Consider the following 27,256-nt stretch of genomic DNA (forward strand, 5'->3'; position numbering starts at 1 on the left):
TGTAGGGCAAAGGAAAATGTCTGCATGATTAGTTATTCTTTGAGTGCTCACAGAAATAAGCCATAAAAAGCTGAATTTACTCACTCTGCCTGGAACACATTCCCAAGAGCAGAGCCCCTGAGACTGAATCCACGTTTGTTTTTTTCAGAAGTACAAAGGGGCTGCTTAAAAAACCAAACCAAGCACCAACACATAAAAAAGTGCAGTTGCATGGTTATCTGGTAAAGGAGAAGATGCTAGAACTGAGTTTCGGATTTACACCAGTGGCTACACTGGGATACATGATTTCTAGTCTTTCCTGGTACTGGTTGACATAGGAAAAATTGTCCTTTTACTGCCTTGTCTGTTGCTCTGCCCACAGGTAGTACTTGGCACTAAAGATTAGTGTCCCATGCAGAGCTCTGGTCATGACCAAATTTAGTTCAGACCTGACCTCTCGGTTTGAAATACCTGGTAAGGTTTCTTGTACAGCTGCTCTGACTGATGGCCCATTATGTGCTCCCTGTGAAGTTATTGCTGGGCTAGGATTTTAAGTTGATGTCTGCTACTGGTCATCTAAAATGTTTTCTGTGTGAGGGGGATGTGAGAGACAGCCAGATTCAGGAAAGGACTGGCAGGAGACCTGCTACTCCCTGGAGTCTAAGACATACATGTTCTCCTTCAAAACCCAAATGCTCAGTCAGACTTTATCAACTTGATAAAAGGGTGTGATTTGACTCTTTAAAAAGTACCATGTGTTTAACTTAAAAGGTGACATGCAGAGACAGTGCGAGAGATTTACACTATGTTACTAACATACACTTTAGTTAAGCCTGACTTTTTCTATTTAAACTGAGGTAAGCCATTTGCAGTGCGGTTCACCCAGCCCTGTATGGGGTATGGAGCTCAGGTCCCTGCCTTGGCAGGTAAGGCATGGCAGCCCTCCTGCCCTAATCTCCAAGACAGCATCCACTAGAGGGGGCTTAGGCACAAGCAGCCGGGGCAACAGCTACGCTCTTAGAACATCGAGTCTACTTCCTCAACCACTTACAGTGACTTATGATCATTTACAGCACCTGTTAATCTTTCTCATCCTAAGCCTTCCCGAATATACCGATATTCATTGCTTATGTTACCAACACTGGTGGTAGCAAAGCGATTTGGATGTATTCCTCCCTATTTACAAGTGTAACATTTGATTTAGGTCAAAAAATCCGTAATACTTAAGTTAATTGCAAAACATAGCCTAGTCCCTGCTGAGGACAACAGGAACTTTGAATGACAAAAGGAACTCAGACCTTGTCATGGGCGCTCTAGATCAGGTCTCTGCATAAACAGTCCAGTCTATGCCAAAAAAACCTAATTTTGTTCTGCACTAATGACTTTGCATTGGAAGCATAGTAAGTATCCTACTATATGGTTGGTTTATTCCACTCAAAGATTTTCTTTGGAGAGAGTCACTAATCACAAGAATTAGGCGGGCTGATGCCAACCTCATGAAGTTCAACCATGACAAGTGCAAGGTCCTACACCTGGGTCAGAGCAATCCCAGGCACAGCTACAGATTGGGCAAAGAAGAGATTCAGAGCAGCCCTGCAGAGAAGGACTTGGGGGTGCTGGTCAATGAGAAAATGAACATGAGCCGGCTTCAGTGTGCGCTCGCAGCCCAGAAAGCCAACCGTATCCTGGGCTGCATCAAAAGGAGCGTGACCAGCAGGTCAAAGGAGCTGATCCTGCCCCTCTACTCTGCTCTTGTGAGACCTCACCTGGAGTATTGTGTGCAGTTCTGGTGTCCTCAGCATAAAAAGGACATGGAACTGTTGGAACAAGTCCAGAGGAGGCCACGAGGATGATCAGGGGACTGGAGCACCTCCCGTATGAAGATAGGCTGAGGAAGTTGGGGCTGTTCAGCCTGGAGAAGAGAAGGCTGCGTGGGGACCTCATAGCAGCCTTCCAGTATCTGAAGGGGGCCTATAGGGATGCTGGGGATGGACTCTTCGTCAGGGATTGTAGTGACAGGACAAGGGGTAATGGGTTCAAACTTAAACAGGGGAAGTTTAGACTGGATATAAGGAGGAAGTTCTTTCCTGTTAGGGTGGTGAGGCACTGGAATGGGTTGCCCAAGGACGTAGTGAGTGCTCCATCCCTGGCAGTGTTCAAAGCCAGGTTGGATGAAACCTTGGGTGGGATGGTTTAGTGTGAGGTGTCCCTGTCCATGGCAGGGGTGTTGGAACTAGATGATCTTGAGGTCCTTTCCAACCCTAACTATTCTATGATTCTAATTACATATGTGGCTTAGAAAAAGATTTGTATAGAAGCTGATTTTTATATAAGTGAGTCATTTCAAATAAGCTCAGTGAGGAACACTCACAAGCTTCTATCAGGTGCATATTTAAGGGCTTACTGATTCAGGGGTTAATTTATTTTCCCATGATTTTCAACTACAGGGAACAGAGGTTCACAACAACAAGCATTTGACACAGTAGCGTGGGAAATTTGAGCAAAGTCATGTTAACACTGAAGAACTGGCATTGAAAGGAAGGAAAATAATCTCTTCAGTAGCACCTTTTTCATCTTCTGAGTAAAATCCAAGCTCCCATCCCTCCCATATATAATGATCACACTGCTTTTAACCTGTACCAGAAAGCAATAATAACAAAAATGTTTTATTTTTGCAGAATCACACAGCTCATTTGCCGCACTTCTAGGCAGAGATTAATTGTTTAATCAAGCAGAGAAGTGAAAACATTTCAAACATCTCAGATATATCTCCTGATTGTAAACAGTGCTCTTCTGTCTAAAGGAAAGTAACTACACTCAAATACTTTTGCTGGTGATTGTTTGATGTGGTATGATATTCAGGGGAATTCCAGGGACAAAAAACCAGCAGATCCATCCTAGGGACAAACAACTTTGGGACTCTTCTGACAAGAGAAGCCAGAAAGCACCCATGTTTCAAATTCTTTTCCTTCTCCAGTCCACTACCACTTGCAGCAGCAGAGTTCTGTATAAGAACTCATGCCTAGCAGAGAAGGATCACTTTCTGAGAGGCCTCATTACCATTACTAAATGTGTCACGCATATGTATCATTTCACTCACAATGGACAGAAAAACTTAAGGTGCCTTCTCAGCATGCTCACAAACTTTAGGATTACCTCACAACAGAAGTAGAAGCAACGAAAACCTTCAACGCTGTCACTGCACTGGTGCACTAACCTTTCACTTGCTGCTCAGGCCCCCTCGTATGGCTTGCTACTCCAGGCATGCTGACATTATTCCTGTGGATGTACTTGAGGAATACTTCTGCATTCCTTCGTGCCAGTGTACAGGCCTAAGAAAAACAGCCCCCAACCAAAAAGAATCAGTAAAGACAAGCAAAGAAAGCAAAGGCGACCCAAGGGAGTTCTCTGATCATTTTGCAGGGAGAAGTTCTCTTTTGTCTGGGAACATGATAGCTTCAGCTAAGAGGCTAATAGTCAATAAACTCAGCCAATAAATGAACAGACTCATAGATGTATTGAAATATGAGTAATTTTGAATATAATGGCTGATGGTTTTATTAGGCAAATTAATGGCAATAACAAACCAACTGGTCATAAAGAGCTAGTACAAAACACATTTTCAATCTAATCAAAGCTAACCCTGTCTCTCAGGAAAAGTACTCATTGTTTCAATAAAATGTATAATCCAAAGGCATAGTTTCTTAAACTAGGCTTGCAAGCACAGTTTCATATTGTGTGTCAGTTTCAGTGGAAGGTGGGAGGCTGATTATCAGTTGACTTGTCAGCCTGTCAGCTCCACAGCTCTTACAAAGCAGCACCTGGAAGGCAGTAGGAGATCTGTCTCCACCCTGGTTCTGCCCTGCAGACACACAATTGCTTCAGTTATTAGTAGTTATTCAGTTATTGGCTTCAAGGACAAAATATGAAATGCTGGATGGTTTGTATAAGCCAACACCAAAAAGGTGTATAATACCTGTCATTTATCATGCTCATCATATGCAATTTTGAGAATTTGAACTTTGAACCAGCACAACAACTAAAATCCTCCAACTGCAATGCAAATGGCACCTAATTAGTCCTGATGATATCTGAGACACGCATTAAAGATAATGCTTATTACCCCTACTATGAAAGTGTGAAGCTGGTTTAGGATTCATACAGCCAGCCAGTAGCTGAAGTAAAATTATACCTCGGGGCCTCCTCTCAAACTCACTAACACTGCTCTAAATTGAGTACTTAATGAGGAATTATTCTGATTTGCTAGAGAACTAAAATGAGACCTTGAGAAAAGCTTCCTTCTGTTCCAGGTGTTTGCTGATCAGAGGGATGACGTGGTCTATCTCAGATGCTGGTCCAAGTTTATCTCGACCTCCACACCAGTCTTCGTCCCGTCTGTATTCTTGTTCCAGACTCTCTAATACGCTGCACACCTGAAACATGCCATAGCACAATAATTCAGTTTTCTACAGTCATAATCAGGAGAAACATATTCAGTAAAAGTCTATGACCAATGACATTTTAAATCTAAATGTTTTGAACTGTGGGCCATGGCATGGGGATAACTGGGTATGAAACAGGCCCTGGACAGAGTGATCTAGCAGTTTTTCTTACCTATAGGGATCTCTGCTCTTTGGGATACAATTTGTCTGGTTTAAGGGTGGTGAATTCTTCTCTTCCAACGGATAACGAGGGGGAGGAAACTCAAAACTCCGAATTAAGGCAGAGGTCAGTCTGGCCCCAGTGGATCATTCAGGAAACAATACCCATTCTGGAAGGGTGCTTTAGATGTGTTTAAATCCTACTGAAGTCAAGGAACTTAGCACATACTTAAAGAAAAACACATGCTTAAATACTTTCCTGAAACAAGTCTGAAGCTGGAACTAATTCTTTTCAGCTGCATGTTAGTTGCTCCCCATACAGCTTTTCTAAAGACTGATGGAAACCAATAGACATTAAATCAGTGTCACAACCTAGGTGGATGCAGGTGTTCCACTGTACAGGGTTTACACACGTATCTTCTATCTTGGTAGAAAAATGGGCATGACATAAATAAACCAACACAGTCTGAAAACTGTGTGTGCAGTGGCCTCAGACAAGGCTGAGTTTTATACATTGCAGATCCTGAGAACAGCAGCGGCCTGTGGAGACACTGAAAAAACTGCAAAAGTGTTTGAGAACATTTGGAACTTTCCTCTTGTTTCCCACTTAGCTCTCCCTACACGCTCCACTGTTGAGATTACTCAAGATCCAGTGAGTTTTTGCTAGGGGCCCAGCTAACCATGTTCACCCTTTTCTGGCTCACTCCTGCAACTTTTACATGAACACAGTTACAACTCAGAGGTTCCCACATGAATAAGAGCATAGCCTGGAAGAGACTCCAGCATCATGCACCCCACTATTGCAGGCACGTTTTAATATAACTCCATTCATTAACATATCAAATTCTGGTTTTAAACCAGTGAGCTGAGGTGAACTGATCAACTTACCGTGCTGCCAGGCTGTTCAAGAACCTTATGCGTTTAACTATCTGAAATCATCTTCTTGTTTTAATGCAATCCAGCATTCACCCTCAATAAGGGAGAGCAAGTGCCCCATATTTTATTTAGACACAGAAAAGCATTTCAATTTTACTTCTTAAAAACTTTGGCACTCTATTGGGCTTTAGTGACATAAAATATGGAAGTATATGGACTGCCTGGGATCCACATCTTTCTGGAAAGGATGGTCCCTGCACATGCAAGTATCATTTCTCTGTTAAGATGATGAGAAACTAATATAAAGTAGGCTGTCAATGAAGTCAAAGCGAAACTGGGCTATTTGAAAGCCAGGGCTCCACCAGTTACATCAAAACCATAGCATACTTGAGGAAGACAGGCACAAAAAAGTTTGGCTGGTTGTGTCAGTCTCTCCAACCTTTTAGATGTCTTCTGTAGACTCTCAGAGAACTCAGGATCTAGTAAATTACTCAATCCACTGTCATCCCATCAGGGAGCAGACCGTTAAGGACCATAGATGAGCTGTGCAGCTCAAGAGAAGATGGCAGACTACTTGCAGCAGTGAGTTCACGAGCATTTGAAGACTGAATAATCTTTGCCCTAAACATTTGCTGAATAGACACAACTAATAAATGAACTGGTGGGCACTGCAGTATGCTTGTCTGGGACTTGGAAACATGAAGGGAGACTGTATTGATAAATTGCTGGCTATGCATATTTTGATCAGCACATTTGACTGTCTAAAGCACCAATGGATCTGTTAATGGTTTTCATTTCTCACAATCTTCCACTAGCAGTAATTCATTTCAATCTTGAATGCATCAGGGAATGTAAATCTATTTGAAACTCTTCACAGTGAAAGACATTAATTCTTAAACAATCTTAAAAATGAATTAAACAAATGACACCAAAAAGTGGCCCAAAGATCATCTACAGCCTCGATGCTAAGGACAAAATGATCTCTCACCCTAATAATACATTTAGTATTTGAGTACCCGCACTGTGACAGTAATTTTCACTGACTACAGTATAAATGGCACCTGCCTGCACAAGGGACAAATAGTTGCACTGTACCAGCAACCAACTGGAATGGATTTTGCAATTCATGGACACCTGGAATGTAGTAGAGTTGTGTCAACATATAATGGATACTGCTGTAATTGTCTGTGTTGCAGACAGATTTAAGAAAGATCCCTTCATATCTTGGCACCTTTTTTGGCACGGTGGTGAAAAACTAGTGAAAACTCTATCTAGTACTGCTCACAAAGTAACAAGTAAGTAATTGCAAGCAGTTCTCAAGAGAAAGCAGATTTATATTCCTCAAAATGAACTCTGATATCCTGTAAAAAATGGTGGCATTTCAGAAATGTTGCCTGTTTGGAAGGGGGACAATTAAAAAAACCTTCAAGACTTAGATTTTTTTCAAGGAAATCTGTAAGATGAAAGTCACTGCAAATTGCTGCTCTCTTTTGTTTAGTGGAGTTTGCATTTTTCTTTTTGTTACAATACTTGTTAAAGAAACAGTTTTGACTAGTTCGAACTATTTTCTGTATGCGGCTTAGCATTGCTATGTCAGTGGAACAAATGTCCTGTCACTTAATTTTGCCAATGCTGCGAGATCACTTACTGGCAGAAGAGCCCCTGTGCTCAGGATCAGTAGAAAACCCACACCTATCAGCACTGCTACACTGTGGAGTGCACTCACATTAGTGTTGATGAGCTGGGAATCACGTGAGGGCTCAACACTGGCCCTGTTCAGGTGACAGAAAGGTTTATATCCACTAATATGTGGATGAAGACATGTGAACGTATGTAAAAATACAAACTGCAGCTTTTAGGGGTAAGCAGGGCTGACTGAAGCCACACTCTTCCTACTTTTAGGATTACTCATGGAAAAGGGAGAAGAAAAATACTGCTCCTTAGTGGTATTATCAGAGGAGGTATTTGGAACAGTTTAACACTGTGCTGATCCTGGTGAGAGGCAATACCTTCTCACTATGTACGGGGAGTTAAATCCCAGGCTGATGTGATATGCTATGGTACAGATATGACACTGTTCAGCTCACCTGTTCAGATGTTTTATAGAAGGCCACCGAGGCATTGACAAGTTTGAGCCTGTCTTCCATCTTCAGCATCAGCTGCTGCCAGTGCAGGGCCACCTTTTCGGCACATTCTCTGATAGCATCAGCATCATAATGCCCAGCCTGTAGCAACACTTCAGCTTTCTGCTGGACTTGCAGGGCACTCTGGTGTGTCTTCTGTAAGGAAGTGGCATGAAAGAGGGACTGTGTATGAGGGGAGGAAAGAGAGGTTGTAAAGATGCGCCAGATGTATGGTAGAAAGGTGAAGCGAGGTGTGAGCATGGAGATGCGAGAGAGTGAAAGATTTTCAGAGAGTTATCTTCCATTAGCAGTTTCTTTCTGCAAAGCATTTTAGTTTCAATTATTCACACACATTTGCAACATGTTATTAAAGCCTGGGACAAGCAAACACTGAAATGGGTTAGCTCCACTGATCAGCACTGCCCCTTGGGCAACAGCCTGGGGTGGGGTTTCTGGTGGATCCATTTGAACAACCCCAGTGCAGGGAGCTGTTGTGCTGAGCCTGCACTCAGTGCTCACTGCACCCCACACAAGCTGCAGATGCAAAAGCAGACACTAAAGAGTGTGCAAACTGTGGGCCTAATCACGCTAATTTGACTCTTGACTCAGTTTGATGGCATCAGCAGCTTTACTTAAGCATGAATTGTCCTGTCTGCAGGATATGAAACATCAACCCCAAAAGATATGAAGATGCCTTGCTAAAAGGCACGAACAATATCACAAATATCAGCCCCTATGAAATACATTTCTGAAAGTCAGGTCACTCATACTGGAGCTACTCCATGCTACCTTTAAGGGCAGATCTGTGGGGAGTCAAACTGGTTTTTCTCCACTGTCCCCCAATTTACTCAGTAGCCACTTTACAGACAGGACTGAATTATCCGCTTCATTTCCCAGCTTACACCAGCTACTGATGGTTACACCTTCCTGTTTGAGCAGCTGAAAGGAAAATAGCCCCTGGCCCTTCACAGCCTCCTGAGTAACTGTATTCAGGCATGGTTTAGTCCAATATTTGATTTTAATCTTCTGAACAGAAGCCCTAAAATCTCCCAAAGACTCCTCTGTTCAGCATCCCATTTGTAACTGCTGCTGACAAAGTCTCATGTGATACTTTTATGATCTAATCCTTGAACCTGGAAAGAAGCTTGAAATCATCTGGTAATACACTGATGAATAATGTAATGCAGAGAAAGCTATTAGTAAAGAAAGGATTAATACTTGGCAGAAACATCTAGGAAGATGCTCAAGAACAACTGGTTAAATTTAATATCCAGCTGCTTTACTGATGTTACAATTGTAATACTTGTTTTAAATAGATTTTAAAGGATTTCAACTGAAAATCAATCCCACATCTAGAATGCCTTTAGAGAATGGTCTGCCTTGTGTGCTTTACTGATCTCTTTCCCATATTGAGCTTTAAACACTTTAAATATTTAATCTCATGATTTCTTCCTTTGAAAACTTATTTTTCCCTCACTGTGGCATAACCCTCTTCTCTATCTGTGATTTGCATTTACCACCAAATACAAGCACCTCCTCAATGGCAGCAAGCTGCAATAACACAGCCAGTGGGTGTCTTATTCCCCACTGTTGTCTGGTGATGGCTGCCAAGATGTGGTCAGCACAGCTTGGTACCAGTCAACTCATTCAGAGTTGATAGAAAACTTCTTCCTTTCCCTTAGGATCTACAGTAGCTGCTCGTTCCTTAGTGTGAGTGGAGCTGGATCAAAACAGGCCATCAGCTGAGATTTAAACTCTGCACTTACTAGGAACACTATAATATATATTGCCTTAAAGTTCAGCAGAGACATAAAGACACCCCACCCCCAAAAAAATCCATTATGGAATTATTATTTTCAAAGTCTAAAGTTTGGGTTAGTTTTGGTTATTTTCAAATATATATAAACCACAGAAAGGGATTTTCCAACTTGTCTGGTCTGTAAAAAGCCAACAATTAACATATACACCCTGTTGAGCAGGAATAGGAGAAAGCAATGAACCCCCTTTCTAGCAACTGAAGTGAGCATACCCTGTGAGTGTAGGGTTTGTTTATGATGACAAAGATCTATAAAGTAATGAGCCTAATTATGAATCTTGTGCTCTAATCAAGGGAGTCCAGAGCCCTCCACTACCTTCCCATTCAAAGCAAAGCAGCCTGAAGCAGGTGCCATTCCTCCTGACATGTCCTGGCCCTGTGAGTGAGGCAAATGTGTTGGCTCACAATTAGTTTTTGAGGGCCATGTCGAAGATGTGTTACTCCAGGGCAAGCAGGGGCAAAAGCTCAGTTTAGCAGGCAGTTTTTAAAAATTGACCCTCTTGCCTCTTCTTCAACATTACGTGGGTTTCAATGTCTCTTCTGCTGTCCACAAAAGGAGAGTTGAATGAAACAAAGATTTCATGTGACAGCATTATCCAGTAACAATGATATTCATATATGAACGCTTAGAAATAATCTGTGGATCATGGACATGGGAAGAAACTGACTTCATAAAGTTTTCTTGTTTTCAGAGCACTCTGTGAAGTTTAATCTCTTTTTTTTTTTTTTACCAAAGAAATTATCAGAAGATGCATGAGTGCCATTTTTATGAATGGAAAGGCTGATATCTGACAGCGGAAGAATTAGCTGCAAATGATAAATTATTTATTTCACTATGAACTTCCAGCTGCATTGCAAGTTTAATGATAAGATGATTTGCTAAAGTTTTTATTCCTTCCCTTCCTCCAAGCAAGCAACAATTGACGCTCAATAGATAACCTTTTGTATGGTATTCACCTGGGAAAGAGAAACAAAGTTAACTTATTAATGTTACCTCTATGGCCAGCTGAAACTGCTCATGCTCTCGCTGGAGCTGCTCAGCTTCAGAGAGGGAGCTCGCATTGACAAGGCTTGCATTCAGCATTGATTCACCATTCCTGATCCAGCCGAGCACCTGTAAAGAAAGGATGTGCTTATGGAAAGGTTGCTTCAGTACAAAGCTCTATGTAGTCACTGATCAGAAAATGCTTCAGACCTGGCTAATGAAAAGGTGCTTTGCTCAGTGTGGTCTCAGGCTGAATCAGTGAGCAGAAAGAAAGCCTAGGTAAGGACTTAATAACATACATTTTTAGATGGCAAAGATGCATTAAAGAAGTTATTGCTTTAAGAATTAAACTCCGAAAGTATTTACATGGACATTCAAAAAGCAAAAAGCTTTCATTTCCAAGGTTTGATCACAAAAATGAACGTTTCCTTACACAAATACCCAGGGCAAAAGCAGAAAGTACAATAAGGGAAATCTGAAATTAAACATAAAGATCTCTGTTTCTTTCAAATTTCCAAATTGCATCATGGACGGCGCAACTCCTTTCTGCACCATGTCCCTGAGTTTCTTCCACACAAAAGTCAGAGTTTAGCAGTAAGGAGGGAGAAGACACAGTTGGTTTCAGCCAACACAGAGTTAAGATGCAGTTGGAGCTTCCACCTGCACATACAGCTAGGAAGAAATCCCAGGTCTTGAATTTTATATTTAGTCAAGAGGCTTCAGGATATTCAGATTATTTGTAGACATGCAAAACATGCTGTAATGACTACAGAATCAAATCCTAAATGTACAGAATTAATCTATCAAGCTTGTACTTATTCATTTAAGCAGTAACATTTTCTGCTATTTTAAGACACATTTGGAAAATTAGCAACCAGAACATGCATGCAAGTTCTTTGCTGTGTTGTCTCAAAGCCTATTTTCTACCTGTGTAGGTGTGAAATTATTCCAATGAAGCAGAAAGTTACTGAATTCAATCCACAGATGCGCAGGAAATCCTGACTGCCCAATCACTGCCCTAAATACAGCTTGTGACTTACAAAGCTCCCAAATTGACTTTGATGCAATATTCTACATAATAAGTTCCCTTTTGTACATCATTTTCACCAAGCGATACATTAAATTGCTTGAAATAAATAGGGATTTTCTGTTGTTTTGGATTTTATCCCTCCATCACGTATCACCCTCATTATAGCCATTCAGTTCCCTGTAGGGTAGGAAAATGAGTTTTTCCTAGGAGAAAGAAAGGGGAGCCATCTATACACATAGCTGACCGTAATTTGATGAAAATTACATTCTGCTCAGTACAACAGTGTGGAAGATTTCATTTGCCAGCTTTCTCTCTTTCATCAGCAGGTGCTATTGCTCCTGTGGGAAACGCGACAAAGATTTAAAGGAAAAGAAATCAGGTTATCATATGGCAATCTTTTTGGCTGGCATCTTCTATGATCCATCAGACAAAAAAAATACATTGTTACCAACTACGTGGTACCAAAATCTGAAGTTAACCAAAGGATCACAGTGTTTGGGAAAGACTTGAAATGAGGACATGATAAAGCAAGACATGCTTTCATTTTTTATATACCACGGTATACCCTGGCTTGGGCTATTTAGAGTGCAGAAAATACTGAGTAGGTAAGCTAGAAATGCAGCAGCTTTTTTTAATTTTTTCTTTTTTTTCTCTTTTCTGAGCTGAAATTTTCAAAAGCTGCCACAGAGGTTTTAACACAGATTTCACAGAAATATCTGAGTCTCTATACACTAAAACAACAACAAAAGAAACACACCTGAAAACTCAAGTCTTAAAACAAAGCAACTTGATAAGTAAAAAGCCAATAGGTAACAAGTTTGAACAAGGAGGAAGAGACCATACAACTGACTATGGCTGGAAACCGAACAACTAGGTTTCCTCTAGTGTTAATTCCTCTGTACAGCGGTTTTGTTGACTCAAAAAATATCCAGGGTAAAAGTAGTTCAGGTCAGGCTCTTATGGGCTACATCTTGTCAGCAATGGTTACAGCACTCTTCCTGACTAAGGCTGCTGCCATTATTGAGTTGTTCCACTCTCTCCTTTCCCCAAAATGCGGGTTCAGATGCTCACTGTGGAGCTCCTACACTCCCCTTCCAGGCCCAGTGAGCACCCAAGCACTAGCAAATTTTGTTTGGAAGAACTTAAATAATTACCCCGTTCCACTTCCAAAAGTCTAATGCTTACATGTCAGAACCTCATCAGGGATTGCACCAGCTTTTTCCATAGGCATGTTTTTCTCTTAGTTTGTTTTCCTCCTCTTCTTTTGTGCATGTCTTTCAGAACGAGAAAAATTCAGTTGCATACCCAAAGCTTCTTAAGTCTAAGTGCGAAAACCAGTCACCTGCAGAGCCTTTCGTTGTGTCACTGGTTTGGAAGGAGATTGTGAAATGGTTGGAAGAGAGCATTTACACATTCGTATCTGGTTTACAAGACCTGCAAATAAATTGACTCCTACTTATATGGCGCTTAATGCCTTTTCATTGAAATATGCATAGGAGCTAATTAAGCACCAAGACACTTCTCCAGTCATTTCCTGTATTAATAGATTCACCATTATCTGGCACTGTGCATACAGGCCAACAGCAAAAGATGTCTTTAAACAGTCATTTACTTCAAATTACAGATTTTATCAACTTTGTAGATGCAGTGATTAAATAATTCTGGAGATAAATAAATCTCCAAAGACTTATAAAAAGCCTAACTATTTTTTATTTTTTTTTTTAATAATGGAGAAGCAGAAACACACTGATAGCATCTTAGATAAAAGTCACTTAACGCTGGAGAACAATTTCACTTCAAGGCATGGGTTGTCAGATCTGAGACAACTCCTACCTTTGACTCCAATTTGCTTAAATCAGGCTACAATTTTGTATACTGCTTCTCTGTAATTAAATAATAGTACCAAATTCTTTTAAAATTCATACCCTGAAACTTTGCTATCTTCACCGAGCATAGAATCAGATGCTACAGGAAAAATAAAAAGTAAGGCACCCCTTAGGGTGGTAAAAGATTCTTAAGTTTTAAAGGCAAAATGATGTTAGTGAATCTTTTGTATCTCTGGACCCTTAGCAGCTTCTTTGAGAGGCTCTTACTACCACAGACACAACCATCAGCAAGGACACCTTCTGGCAATTTTAGCCACGTTCAAAACTGCATCAAGTTTCCAGGAGCTCTATGATGTTAGATTGGGAAAAAAATAAATATATTCAGTATGTCTAAAATGACTACTTCCCATCATCCTTTGGGCACATTCACCTGGAAGGAAATCTAATGCCAAACAGCAAAACTGGATGGATAACAGGCACACGAAAAGGAATAGATGCACTTTAAAACAACCTGGAAGGCAAGTGTAGTGGGACACTGTGAGGATATCTTATTAGGTCAAGTTCAGCACTTATGAAAACCAGAAATAAAACATACAAAGGTACAATAAGGGGATAGGAAAGCCAAACAGCTGCAAACAGCATTAGAAAGTTTGTTTTTTAAACCAACCTCCTCAAATCTGTTCTGCTATTACTTTTATGTAAGCAATCCAAGCTCTGTAGTTTCTGTCAAAAATGAGTGGGGTCCAAACGAGGGGAAATCAGTCTTGGCCAGGATCTTTCTTAATAACAAAGCGTATGTGAATCACTGATCTATACTATTTCCACTCTAAAGCAGTTCACAGAACATCTCATTTGGAATTGTTCTGCTGTAATGGCCACAAACTTACATTCATTGTCTTGGCATTCAGAGCCTTGGTGCATATGACATAAAGCAGAAATCCCTGGTAAGTGAGACTTAAATAGATAGAGACAGTTAAAAGACTTTGTATTTCCATGAGCCATTATATCAAAATGCAAACACATGTACACATAGCAGCCTTGACCAATTTTACTATGTCAGCAGAACTACAGTAGGTGTCTTAAGGCAACCACATATCATCTGATTTAAAAGAGTGAGAGCAATTTGGTAATGAGATCATCCATTGTCTCAGATGCACTGAAATCAAAGTGAAGGAAATCTGGATCGGACTGGAGATGAACTAAAAGCCAAAATCAATATATTTCCCAAATTCATTAAATGGTTGGGAATATGACTCATCTACAGGAAACCAAATAGATAGGGCACAGATCCATTTTAATTTGCCTCTTTTTAAGGGAAACTCTAGCTGTGGTAATTTACATGTTAATAAACAGAGGAGTCCTTAGTATTCAGCTGAACAAATAAAATTAGTTTTCACTACTGGTTTGCTGAGGGGTCACACAGTAATGAAAGCTCTGATGGTGCTAAGCTCCACTAAGGAAATACTACTTCAAGGCACACTTCTTCTCTCACAGTAAGTATTATGTAGCTCAGTACATAGTAACTATTTCTTTTGGTTAGATTTTGGTTTGTAAAATAATTAAGGCCCAGCTGATACTTGATAATGAAGAAAGTAACATCAGGTACCTGTAGAGAGTGCTGCACTGCCACTGTATGGCTCCAGAAGCAGTCACAGGCTGACCAACTGGCACACTGACATCCTGGTCGAGCGGGCTAGTGACACTTGGTCAGATAGCGGTAACTTGCATTTTTATCATTTCTGCTATGCATATTGCTCCTCTCTATATTCTATCATAAGTTAAAATGCTTCTACTTCATCATAAATCTATAACACAAAACTCCAAGTTTAGCTAAGTTGTGTGTGAGAAACTTTGTGAACCTATGGGATAAAGAATATATATCATAATCATAGTAAGGTAGTGACTATATCACAGAGTCTGTGATACTTATAGGCAAACCAGTCTATAGAGCTGTGGAGCTTCATGAGCAGTAGGCTTTCAAATATCAGAAATGCAAACTGACTACACTTTCAAAATCAAAATTTAGGCAAGTTCTATGCTACTTTCATTTAGGGTTGCAAAATTTTTACATCAAAGTGGACTCTGAAAGGAAATGTATGCAGTGGTGCTGGTGCTGCCAGTTTCTAGGTTGAGAGTTGTCTGAGAACGAAGGATTTTCTCCCAGCAACGATAAAAAAATTCAGACAAATTATCACACAAATATTCACTTTTGAAGACAGAATAACTATGATCACGCATACTGAACACTCAGAATATATATCTTTATATAAAGTAAACAAAGAAGCAAATTTTTTTCATCAACACCTTGGAGTGAACTACCCCCTTGCCCCAGTACTGGTAAAATGGAAACCTGGTGTCTGGAAAAATGTTTCTGTTTTTTCTAATGAAACCAAGCCAATTCCATTGAAATCCAGACATACATTGAAGCGTGAAGCCACCTATGGATTAGGAAGCTGGAAGCGTGGGATTATCCTGTGTAGAAGGGAAACCAAAGAAATGTGAGGCATCCAAATTAAGTATCAGGGAAAACTTAGGGAGGCAGAACACGAATGCCTACGCTAGGATGAAATCTGGAGGAAATGTAACAATACTAAGATGGCTAAACAAGCCCCAGCATCTAGAGACCACAGACAGAACTTATCATCTCACCCAGAAGATGTTACAGATTTCTACAGGTCAAGAGACATACAGCAATAAATGAAAAGGTGAAACTACTGTAATATCATACTTAGACCTCACAGCTCAGTTATCCTTTGCTTTGGGCCAATTCTTCACAACAGCTTAAAACAGTATTTCAAACAATATTATAACAGTATTCCAAATCAAATCATTATATTCCCAGAACACATGGGGTTTAAGACAGCTTCTCCAGTTGAGAAATTATGGGGTCAGTTCTGCGCAAACTTCTCATAACTATTCATGAAGAAAAATACATGCACACTAGAAGGAACAGAGCCCTTCATTATTTGTAAAGGGTCATGCTGCAATCTGTCAGCAAATCAAGTACTGTTAAGGAAAGGGGGATTCAGATTGTTCACCTAAATGTATGTGATTTGGCAGAAGCTGGTTTAACAGCTTGCATGTATATAATGGCTGAAAACACATTTCAGACCCTTATGTGTGTTTAAAAACTCTCACCTGCTTGACTTCAGCTTGTAAATGCCGGAGCTGTAGGCACTGTTCTAACCTCTTGTGAGTTTGGTCAGCATTAAGCTCCAGCTCATGTTGTTTCTCATGAAGGAATTCCAGCAGTTCTTGAACTTGAGTTGCAAGATCAATGTCTTTTTCACAGATCAGCTCAATGCCTGCAACATGCAGAGAAAGAGATCATTGCACTTATTTGAAATTCCAATTGTCGCACAAATGTAAGCTTCAAAGACTTTTGCCACCTAACACAGTGATTTGCAACTCTCTGAGAACTTCTTCCTCACTAAACTTTCCCCCATGTAATGTTTGGCTTTCCCAGTTTACTATTCTGCATCACTACATTTCTCTCCAAGGTGGTGTTTCTCTGGTGATCACTGCTCACCCATCAGCACCTGGCCAGTAGGATGTGATTTGACTTTGTAAGAACATTGAATTAAAAAAAAAAAAAAAAGACAGAAAACCCTCACTTTCTTGCAGTGATTAACTTATACTTCAGAAAGGCATGTTGAGAAGAACTTACAAGAGAGAAAAGATGAGGAAGAAAATAGAAAAGTGAAATGCAGGAAGTAAACTCTAGTCACCAGAGTGCTACAAGTGCTTGGAGCTCCACAGTGCAACCTTTTTTTCCATCTGTGCACTTTAAAGGATCACTAACAACAATCTAATTTAAAACCAGTCTCTAGTTCTTTCAGAATTATTACACAGGCTGATTTTCACTCAATGCTCACAAACCAGAGAGAAGAAGTGGCTTAGTACCACATCCCCCCCCTTGCATTCTGCGCAAAACTGATAAACCCCTGAGTGACCTGGCCTGATTTCACAGCAGATCCTGACTTGATCAGGAGGTTGAAATAGAGATGTCTCGAGCCCCTTCCTGAATGTTCTTACGACACTACAAGCTTTGTGTGTAATGGTTACATGAAATAAAATGCCGAGCTTCACACAGAATCATAGAATAGTTAGGGTTGAAAAGGACCTTAAGATCATCTAGTTCCAACCCCTCTGCCATGGGCAGGGACACCTGACACTAAACCATCCCACCCATGATCTTCCTTCCTTATTACATTGGTATGATAGCATTGCTAGTACATTACCATGTAATTGTGAAACTTTGGCCTGGAGGAAATATGATGTCATCCCATGTTCCTATAATCCCTGTGATTATAAACTAATAAAGACCTGTCTCTTCCCTTATTCACATCTACTGGAATTTTGCCATTGGCCTCAATACAGGGAGGATCAGGAACCTAACATAATCAGATTGCAGTAGTGCTGAGAAAACACTACACTTTTCTCCAAAAACATTTGATTTCATGGAATAAAAGTACGTTAAAAAAAGAAATGTATTAATTAGAAGCTACTGTACAAAAGGTTTGGACAATGCTTTTAAAACCCATTTAGAAAGATGTCTTTTTGTCCTCTTTACAGACTTGTGACTTCCATTCTCTCTCACAGTGATATCTACAGTCTGCTCTTGTGAGACCTCACCTGGAGTATTGTGTGCAGTTCTGGTGTCCTCAACATAAAAAGGACATGGAACTGTTGGAACAAGTGCAGAGGAGGGCCACGAGGATGATCAGGGGACTGGAGCACCTCCCGTGTGAAGACAGGCTGAGAAAGTTGGGGCTGTTCAGCCTGGAGAAGAGAAGGCTGCGTGGAGACCTCATAGCAGCCTTCCAGTATCTGAAGGGATGCTGGGGAGGGACTCTTCATCAGGGACTGTAGTGAGAGGACAAGGGGTAACGGGTTCAAACTTAAACAGGGGATGTTTAGATTGGATATAAGGAGGAAGTTCTTTGCTGTCAGGGTGGTGAGGCACTGGAATGATTTACCCATGGAGGTTGTGAATGCTCCATCCCTGGCAGTGTTCAAGGCCAGGTTGGATGAAGCCTTGGGTGGGATGGTTTAGTGTGAGGTGTCCCTGCCCATGGCAGGGGTGTTGGAACTAGATGACCTTCAGGTCCTTTCCAACCCTAATTATTCTATGATTCTATATAGAGGACAGTACACAAAATAAATATGATTTTATGACCAACCCTATCCCCTTTTTCTCGTTTCTGGTTTTATCAGTAAAAACACATGTGAATGCAAGTGACTGACTTATTTCCTTTCCCAGCCAAAACAAAACAGTTTCTTCATTACCAAATAAATGTGGAATGGCCCCTGGCTTCCCATTTATAACTGGAAATTTAATATACATTTATACTGTTGGGAGTGAAGTTCCTTTCAATTGCCAGACACCAGGCCTTGTTGCTACAATTAGTCTACATACGGTTCTGTATCCTCAGGACATGATGGCTTTTTGTATGCTTGACTTCACCACACCTACTTGATATTAAATGCACAGTTTTCCTCCATGCACACTCAGCTGGTATGGTTTTGATTGCACTAGCTCATCAGCAGCAACCAGTGAACTGCCTGGGATGCTATCCAAGGGCAGCCTGCACTCCCTATGATGAATGAGCTGCCCTTTCTTGCTTGTCATATGTCATGCAGATTTATTCTGCAGTGCCAGTGCATGTGGTGAGAGCACTTATTCTTCTCAAAGATTGGTTTGCAAAGTAGAAAGCCTTGTTTTCAGAATAATTTCATACATATAATCATTGTGTTTTGACAGACAGAAAAGCTCAGCTGATTGATTTTCTGATAAACTGAACTTGGTTGCCATTTTATTCCAATGTCTCAATGAGAGCAGCAAATACCAAGTGAAGGATAATGAACTGAAAATGTGTTAAAAAAATACTTGACTTTAAAAAAAAAAAAACCCTGACTTCCAGATCTTACATATCTCCTACTAAAACCAAGTATTTCTTTAAAGAATAATTATTCTGATGGTGAAAACAGGCTAATCCAAAGCAGGCTCACCCACATGTGCTAAGAGTAGTGGAAGGAATCATAGGGATATAACTCTGAGCTGTATGGAACTCTGGAAACACTGGACTTGCACAGATGCCCCACATAATGGGACAGAGTCTGATACGGTGCATCACAGGACCACTGGATTTATTATACCAACATGACAATATTCACAGGGATTTCCAGCCTGGTAAGAATCACTGCTCCAAATCTGCATGGGACATGCAAAGATCATGGGTGAATTTTCCTACCTGCACAAAATTTCCAAGTGAAAAAGGTATCATGCATGGAAAAATCTGGATGTCATTTTCTCTGACAGACTTAACTAGCTTAAAGATCTCCAAGCCAAATGCAAGAGTGATCAAATCAAACCAGTTTCCTGTATGACATGATGAAAGGAATAAAGCTCAAAGGGAATTATAGAGAAGGGAAAAAAACTTTGTCAATTAAGAGTGGCTGTTTAAGTAGAATGTCCCTGAAAAAACACATTTTGCCTTCTGTGACTACAGCTGATTGCAGCAGTGGTGCCATTGTACAATAGAAGCAGCAATAGCAGTTGATTTCCCAGAACCTCTGCAAGCTTGCAGCTCCGGCAGCAAGAACAATCATTCCTTAACTTATGCACTGAACAACTATGATATAGGACTCAGGAAGAGGGAATAAAATTAAATGAATTTTTTATGAAGTATAACTGTCCTTTATTGAAATAAGAAACTGTAGGCTCCCAAGAGCAATCTCTCTCCCTTATTTTGCCATTTTCCCAGCATTTAGCATTCCATGCATGGCAGACATGACCATTACCTTTGATTAACTGCAGCTACTCTACATCCCCATGAGGCTTCTGCTTCCTTTCCTTTGGGAACAATAGGTTTTTATTGGGTAGGCTTCATAGAAAGTGATCTTAGATAATCTTATAAAAACATTTTAAAAGTAATTTCATTTAGTTGCTAATGTTTTGTCTGCAATCCAAAAGTTGTTGTTTTCAACTTCCTGACAAACACAGATTTCCCTCCGCTCCCCTCCCCGCCCTAAAAATCAGTCACTGAGACTCCTGGCTGTGCTCTGCTCTGGATCACATTCTATACCTGCCATGAATTCTTACTGATATTAAGACTCTTCCAGGATGGAGGGTGGGGGAAAAAAGCCAGGAAAAATCTTATCTGACATATTAGGACAATTTTTCTATCCCAAAAACAAGGGATCAGAAGCATAGGACCAGGCGTAGTGTGGGGAGATTTCAGAGAAGCTTGCACACATGGTTCACACAGTGCACCAGATTGTCTAGTTCACGACATACTCTTGTAGCAGTCCTGAAGCCTCTGTTGAGTTCAGCTTGCCAAATAGGCTGAATACTGCCAGACTTTTTTTTAAAGGTGGGTGCCCTGGAGGTAAAATATTTGCCAAAAAATAAAACCATAAAAATCCTCTTTTATTTTGAAAGTAAAAATGGGGAGGAAAAGAACAGGAATTGCTCTCACTTTGCTCTCTTTCCAGACATTTAAGAAGGTTAAAACACAAGTAACATTCACTTCTGGGCTTTATGCAGTGATAAAACTGAATTATGATATTCCTTTTCCAAATGCAAAATGCAAGGATACAAAAATCCTGATTCATAGGATGTCTTAGAAATAGGATCCTACTGCTGAGAAGCAGAGTAAAAGTATCAGACTCCCTATCAACATGAATCAAGTCTGTCATTTAAGAGCACATGCCAAAGGTTTTTTAACATCCAAGTTGCTACCTTCAATTTTCACAGAAAGTGCATACAGAAAGGAAAGTTCCAGTATAGTTTATCATATTGCCTCTTTATATAAAATAATTCCAATTAGACCTGGCTGGAAACAAGAGTTCCATTTCATGACTGGTTTCAAGGCTTTTATATTTGGATTCTTCCCCAAAGGGCTCTTGGATAACTAGCTTCTTTCTCCCCTCGCTCTCCTCTCTTCCCCTTGGGCATGTCTGCACCCTGAAATGTGGTCAAGGAAAAAGGTATTCAAGTCTGTGGAGAATGAACCCAGGACATCTGGTCCGTTTGCCTCTTGGCAGTATCTATTTGCAGAAAGGTTAACAGGCTTAAGAGTCTAGAATGACTATAGGTCTAGAGGTAGAATGACCGGAGGTCCAACTGGCCAGCTCAGGTACCTGTAACTCATGGTTTTCTGCAGTGCTTGTTTCTGAGCTGCACAAGGATGAGGACCTACCAGTGTAACTTGTCTTGCCCTCCCCTCTCCATGCACTGTAGAACCGATCACAAACTCCATCCTGCCATCGTGAAACTTTGTGAATGACACTTGAAAGTCAGTTTTAATTCCTCAGTGAGTTTCAGTGTCAAAGAAACAGCAACTTTTGGCATATAATCATGGATCAAAGAATTCCCAAACTTGTGGAACAATTCTGGGAGTTGGGAGTGGAGAGATAGGTATTACTGGTACTTATGTTAAAAGCCAATGTATTTGGTATATATTGGAACACTTTATATGTGTTTTGTGCTTTTCTTGGGTTTTGTGTTTTTACTTATGTAAAATAAAGATCAAATTGTTCTGCTCACCTGAAGCCTGGACCTCCATGATGTACTGGTGTAAATCTTGCCCTTGCTGAATGACTTCAAAGGTCATGTTGTTCATGGCCAACTTCCGCTCAGTGTGACGCTGCAAACGCTGCTCAGCCAGAGTGAGGTCTTCAGTATTGAAATCATTCATTTGTCTCAGCAGATCTTCATTCCAGGCATCTAACTCTGCTGTAACCTTCATAGGCAGAAGACAGACACTTTATTTATTCAAGATTAATGAAAAAATCTTACTGTCAAACTGTGTTTGGATCACAAAAGTACTTCACATTTTGACTCTGGTCCAGAAACCTCCAAACCACAGTCTCACTGTTCTCTCAATCCTGTGCATTTAATGGTCATGCTTAAGATATTGCTTGAAAAATAATCCATGAAAAGCTTTACAACAAAAATCTGACAGCTTCTTTTTTCCTTACATATTCCAAAAGGCACTGTAAGAGAAGACCCACTATATTTACATGGATGGTAGAGATAGTGTTTCTGAATAAATTCAAATTTAAATGAAGCAATGCTTACAGAATTGAAAAACAATTTGAATCACCTGTGACCACATAAGCCCAAAATGACCTGCTTCCAAAAACATTTTGCAACACACTGTACATTACATATTAAAGATGGAAATTCTATTTATTCTAGCTTCGTAGAATTGAAATTATAAGGTGCTTCCAGTAAACCCTAAGCCAAAGATAAGTAATACATTTTCAAAATCATTATTGATATAATGCATTGTGAAGAGTAACTACCCATTGTTCTTGGAGAACGCATCATGAGGCTAAATATTTCATTTTGAATTTGTGAGTTAATCCCCCAGCCTTGACTGCAGTTGTACAATGTGTGCTATGCCATGCTTCTGGGACTTAACAGTCTTTTATAAGAGTCTTTCTGTTATTTTCAGTGGACTTGAGAGCAGGCCCTGTATAACTTTTTTCTCCTGTGGACTTGAAAGCTTTTACACTGGGCAATGAATATAAATAATTAACTTCTACAGCACAGAAACATCATACTCAAGGGCTAGGTGAATCACCAGCAGAATCACAAAGGGTACCTGGTTCTGATCAAAGACCGATATAACCTGCCAATAATTCCTGGAAACAAGCAAAATCTTCTGTTGCTTTCTCTACTTCCTTCTTAATTAATTAATGCATAGACTGATGATTTCAGCAGCCCATTTATGCTACCTTCTGTATCTTACATTTTAGCCCACAAGTAGCCAACGTGTATCAAAGTCCTTCTCTGGTTTTGCCTGTTTGATTAAAGCAAGACCTAGCCTCTGCCCAAACAGCACAGTCTCACCTTAACCTAGATTCTGTTACCGCAGACAATAAAAAGGGAACGTGCTAGTGACAATGGATGAGGGGGAGGGGATGAGTACTGTGGAGAATATCTTTTTCTTAAGTATTTAAAAAATATTAACTAAATGCCTTAATTCTGATTTATAGGTCAATTCATCATAGCTAGATTCAGGAGAGCTAAAATTAAGTACCTAAATTCCCACTTGTGCATGCTATAAATTAGTGAAAAGTTCTCTGTTTCTCACTAAAAGTGTTCTTCAGTGCCTGTGTGTAGTGAGATTCTTAACTTCTGAAGCAGCCAAGATTCAAAACTTTTGGTTCAGTTTTGCTTTCCAGAAAACACACATTATATCCAAAGCAGGCACAGGAAAGCAACTCAGATGGACTGGCTCTAAGCCCTTCTGCCCTGGCTTGACATTAGAATAGATGGTAATATGCAGTTTTTCATTAGAAGGGGAAAAAAACACACCAGTTTCTAATATCTTTATTGAGAGAAAAGCAGAAAAGCAGATTTACTCAACCAAGAACCTGGGACCTCAGCTGCAGGGTGAAAGGCAGAGCGTGGATATCCTGAGGGGCTTCTATTTTTCTTCAGCTTGTTTCATTGCCCATTCCACTCAATTACCTTTAAATAATAGCTATCTCTACAGCCTCTTTGGCCCCATTCCTGATTCCAGCAGCCTCTGATTCATTCACACATTATAGCTGGAGTCCCTGGACTGCGGAGACTTACTGACAGATTTAACAGTTACAGAGAAATGGTCCAAGTAGATGCTGGAGAAGGGTTTTACTAGACACACTTACATTTACAGACAGATCCTCAGCTAACAGTAATCAGAACCGAGGTAATCTTGACCTTGTATCAAACTACAAACAACGGAATGATTTTAGATTAAGTGCAGGTTCCTACATGCATGACAATAATACTTAAAGTTCAATGTAAAGCGCTTTCTGCTCTTGGGAAGGCATGCGATATAACTGAACCAGAAAATTTTAATTCTTACGAGTTATTAAGAATACTGCCTGTTTGATTTCATTGCAGTGATTGTAACCCTGCTAAACATGCTTATTCGGAATTTTCAAGGGTTCAGAAAGAGCTTCTAAATTTCCTGTGCACATTCTCATGCATGTGCATTCAGGAAGACATCTAAAAGCATTTGTAAGTGACACAAATAGAAAATATTAAAACAATCAAAGAATGTGCTCCATTAGTTTGCTCTGACAGCCATGATGCTACAATTGGAGGTTTCTGATCAAAACGAAATCTCTTCATCCTGTTTACATCTATGGACATCAACTCCAGGACAGGAAAATACAAGTCTTTTGGAGTGTTGAACTTTCAGGGGAGTCAATGGACACATGAAGGAATCAACAAATGTTCTCAGAAGCGTGCTGAGATCCAGCACTTCTACAAACTGTGTGCTTACATCTCTCTGCTGTGGCGCTGTTTCTCTCACTAAATGTTTCACTTGGATGTGGAAAAGACACTGATCAGCATTGCTTTTATCGTTAAATCTACATCCATTTCCATTTGAGCACAGGGAAATGTTGTTCTTGACTGTGTTGCTTTTTGCTCCTTAGGCCTGAGTGTCCAAGGCAGGTCTATAAGCAGAGAGGCATCTACAAACACTCAAGAGAAGGACTGCCTCCCAGGCAACCAGCGCTCCTCATGCTTGTGTTAGCAACCAACTTTCACCAGGATCGCCATGCAGAATGAGCTACACCTTAGTATCTACCTCTCCTATTAGCCCACTGCAAGGCACTGAAGGGTTTATGCTCCATTATCAGCACTCACTAGTTGAAATCAGTGGTTCCAGTTAAAGAGGAAAGGACAGTACAGGCAGCTGGGACAAGAGCTGAGAACAACACAGGATGCAAGGCCAGCCCATGGTGCTCCACATACATCACATTGCCAGGAAAGGGAACAGGGGATAAGACTGCACCCGAGTGGCTCTGGATGGTTGAACAGGTCCAGCGGGGCTTGTTAGTGCAGTGCCAGCTCTGATGGGGCCAGGAGCACAGCCATCAGCAGAGGGGAGAAGGAAGAAAGGAAGTTGCCTCTGAGTGAGGCCTGATGAAGGTGTAACAATCATCTCATATGCTGCGTTAGGGGAAGAGGAGGAGTCAGGCACAGTGAAAGGTGGAACATCACCAAATCTTTCAGGCAAAGTGTGTGCAGGAAGGCTGGGTACATTGCTCTGAGTAACAGACAAACAGATGGCTAGAAGGGACTCCAAAGCACACTACAGCAAAAAAGCAATAGCAGAGCTGTGATAAACCCCCAGGTTTCCTGAATCCCAATCTGGTGCCCTATCCCCACGACAATGCTGCTTTGTACATCTCATTAAGACATTTCCTTTACTGTCTGTACAGCCAATGCCTCAAAATCCCAGCATCTTCTGTACTTCAAACGGGACCATTTGGAAATGGTCCCAGAGTCTGAATCTGAGTCCCTAACTGGTTTCACTTGGGTGTAGAGAAAATGATTTATTTTTCTTCAGGAAAAATCTGTAATTAGGCGGATCTGTTAACTACAGAGGTATATGTTTCCAGTCTAAAAAAGAACGTTGGATGGTTTCACAGATTGGTCAGGCATTGACATTTATGGTGAAACTTGGACTACATCAGACAAGTGCCCTGTCTCCTAAGCTGTGGTGAGAGGCAGTTGCCCTAGGCCCATGTCAGGAATTGCCTCATAAATGAGGATCACTTGGTTATGAACTTGTTTAATTCCTTTTTGACTCTGAAGAATGACGGAATAGAGTTTATCCAGTTCACCTGCTAGATTTTTGGTGGAAAGAACTGACAGCTTTTCTTATGTTTATTCACTTTACTTCCCAATGTTTGTGATTCTAAAGAGACCTTAGCATTCCTCACATGCCCTGAGAGAAGAGAAACCCTGCTGCAGGAGAAGCCCTGGGCTCTGCTCTGTTCTGCTGTGGCATGAGAGAGAAATTGTACCAAAGCAGAAGGGTCATGAGAGCAGCAACAGCAGCAGTGCACAGGCCTACATCAGCAAAAGCAGCAGACTTATCCACAGGTGCCCACACTGTTCCAAGGAAAGCTACACACATACCTCATTGTCAGCCACATGCCAAGTGACTCCTTAGAAAGAGCCATGCTCCTTCCTTGCAGGTCATATAAGGTTGGTGGCACAGAAACAGGTCCCTATTACTAAAGGAAGGTCAAGTGACCCAAAGTGCTAATGAAAGAGAAAGATGAGAAAGCTACTGATTGACAACGAGCCTAGAAAGCACATTTCCCCACTCTGTCTGAAAAAGATGCTCCTACTGCTATCATAACAGAAGAGGACTAATGCTAGTAGTGAACCCAATCTAGCATTAAATGAGATACCTCAGATATCATCACCAGAGCAGTGAAGACAATGTAAGGGTTACCTTCAGCAAGAACATGTAGGTATAAATACTGAGTTTGTGCTGAACTCCATGCTACTATCACAAGGCTATAATAGATATATAGACTATGTCGTCAGCCAGGTCTGTTTTTCCATGCAGACACAGCAACCACAGTCTAGACCACATATTCTTTGGGAATCCTCCTAAAGCAGCAACTTAATATATCCAAATTCCCACTGCTGCAATACTGCTGCACGTGCTGCTTTCTGGATTTATCATGTTGCAACATCAGCAGATAACATGACCAAAGGGAGAGAGACATGTTCATCTTCAGTCTTGGAGAAAGAGGGGATGTATAGAGAAGAGGTACAGAGGTGAAAAGTAATAGCAGTAAGAATAACAACTGTAGCAGTCCAGCCATCTCATGCTTACATTGCAGCCTGCTTGTGATTTAGGCCAAAGTGCCTACCTGAGCCGCAGCAGCTGTTGTGCAGGCAACGGTACCTCTGCAATAATTTCGTATTTAAATCCTAAGTATCCTTTTTTGATGCTGCTGAGATTTTCTACAAAATGGTGCTTCTGAGCCTTGAATGCTGCTTGCTTGGCCTTAATTCGGTGTTTGATACCTCAAGTCATCTTGTTAATGCCAACCAGAAAATTTTGTTTGCCAATTGAAGGAGATGGAGAGGAAAAATGAGGAATCAAGCAAAAGAAAAGAAATGTTATATGGTGAATGAATCACACAGGAGATGATATTTTGAAGTATGGGCTGAGGAAGGGCATATGAGGAGGAGGGAAAGAAA

General features: G+C 40.7%; 1 protein-coding gene across 18 annotated transcripts in view; it reads right to left on the reverse strand.

Annotated features, from left to right (window-relative positions):
* The window catches only part of KALRN (kalirin RhoGEF kinase), a 521,871-nt gene that overhangs the window by 160,753 nt on the left and 333,862 nt on the right, over nt 1-27,256 (reverse strand). For all 18 annotated transcript variants that reach the window (XM_065671413.1, XM_065671394.1, XM_065671393.1 and 15 more), the window contains 6 exons: nt 21,788-21,983; nt 16,375-16,541; nt 10,390-10,509; nt 7,544-7,735; nt 4,263-4,412; nt 3,197-3,311 (listed from right to left, as the gene is read on the reverse strand). In XM_065671413.1, coding sequence (XP_065527485.1) covers nt 3,197-3,311; nt 4,263-4,412; nt 7,544-7,735; nt 10,390-10,509; nt 16,375-16,541; nt 21,788-21,983 — 940 coding nt within the window. The remainder of the gene's footprint in view (nt 1-3,196; nt 3,312-4,262; nt 4,413-7,543; nt 7,736-10,389; nt 10,510-16,374; nt 16,542-21,787; nt 21,984-27,256) is intronic.

The sequence above is a fragment of the Lathamus discolor genome, chromosome 3, assembly GCF_037157495.1.
Source record: "Lathamus discolor isolate bLatDis1 chromosome 3, bLatDis1.hap1, whole genome shotgun sequence".
Classification (NCBI taxonomy): Eukaryota; Metazoa; Chordata; class Aves; order Psittaciformes; family Psittacidae; genus Lathamus; species Lathamus discolor.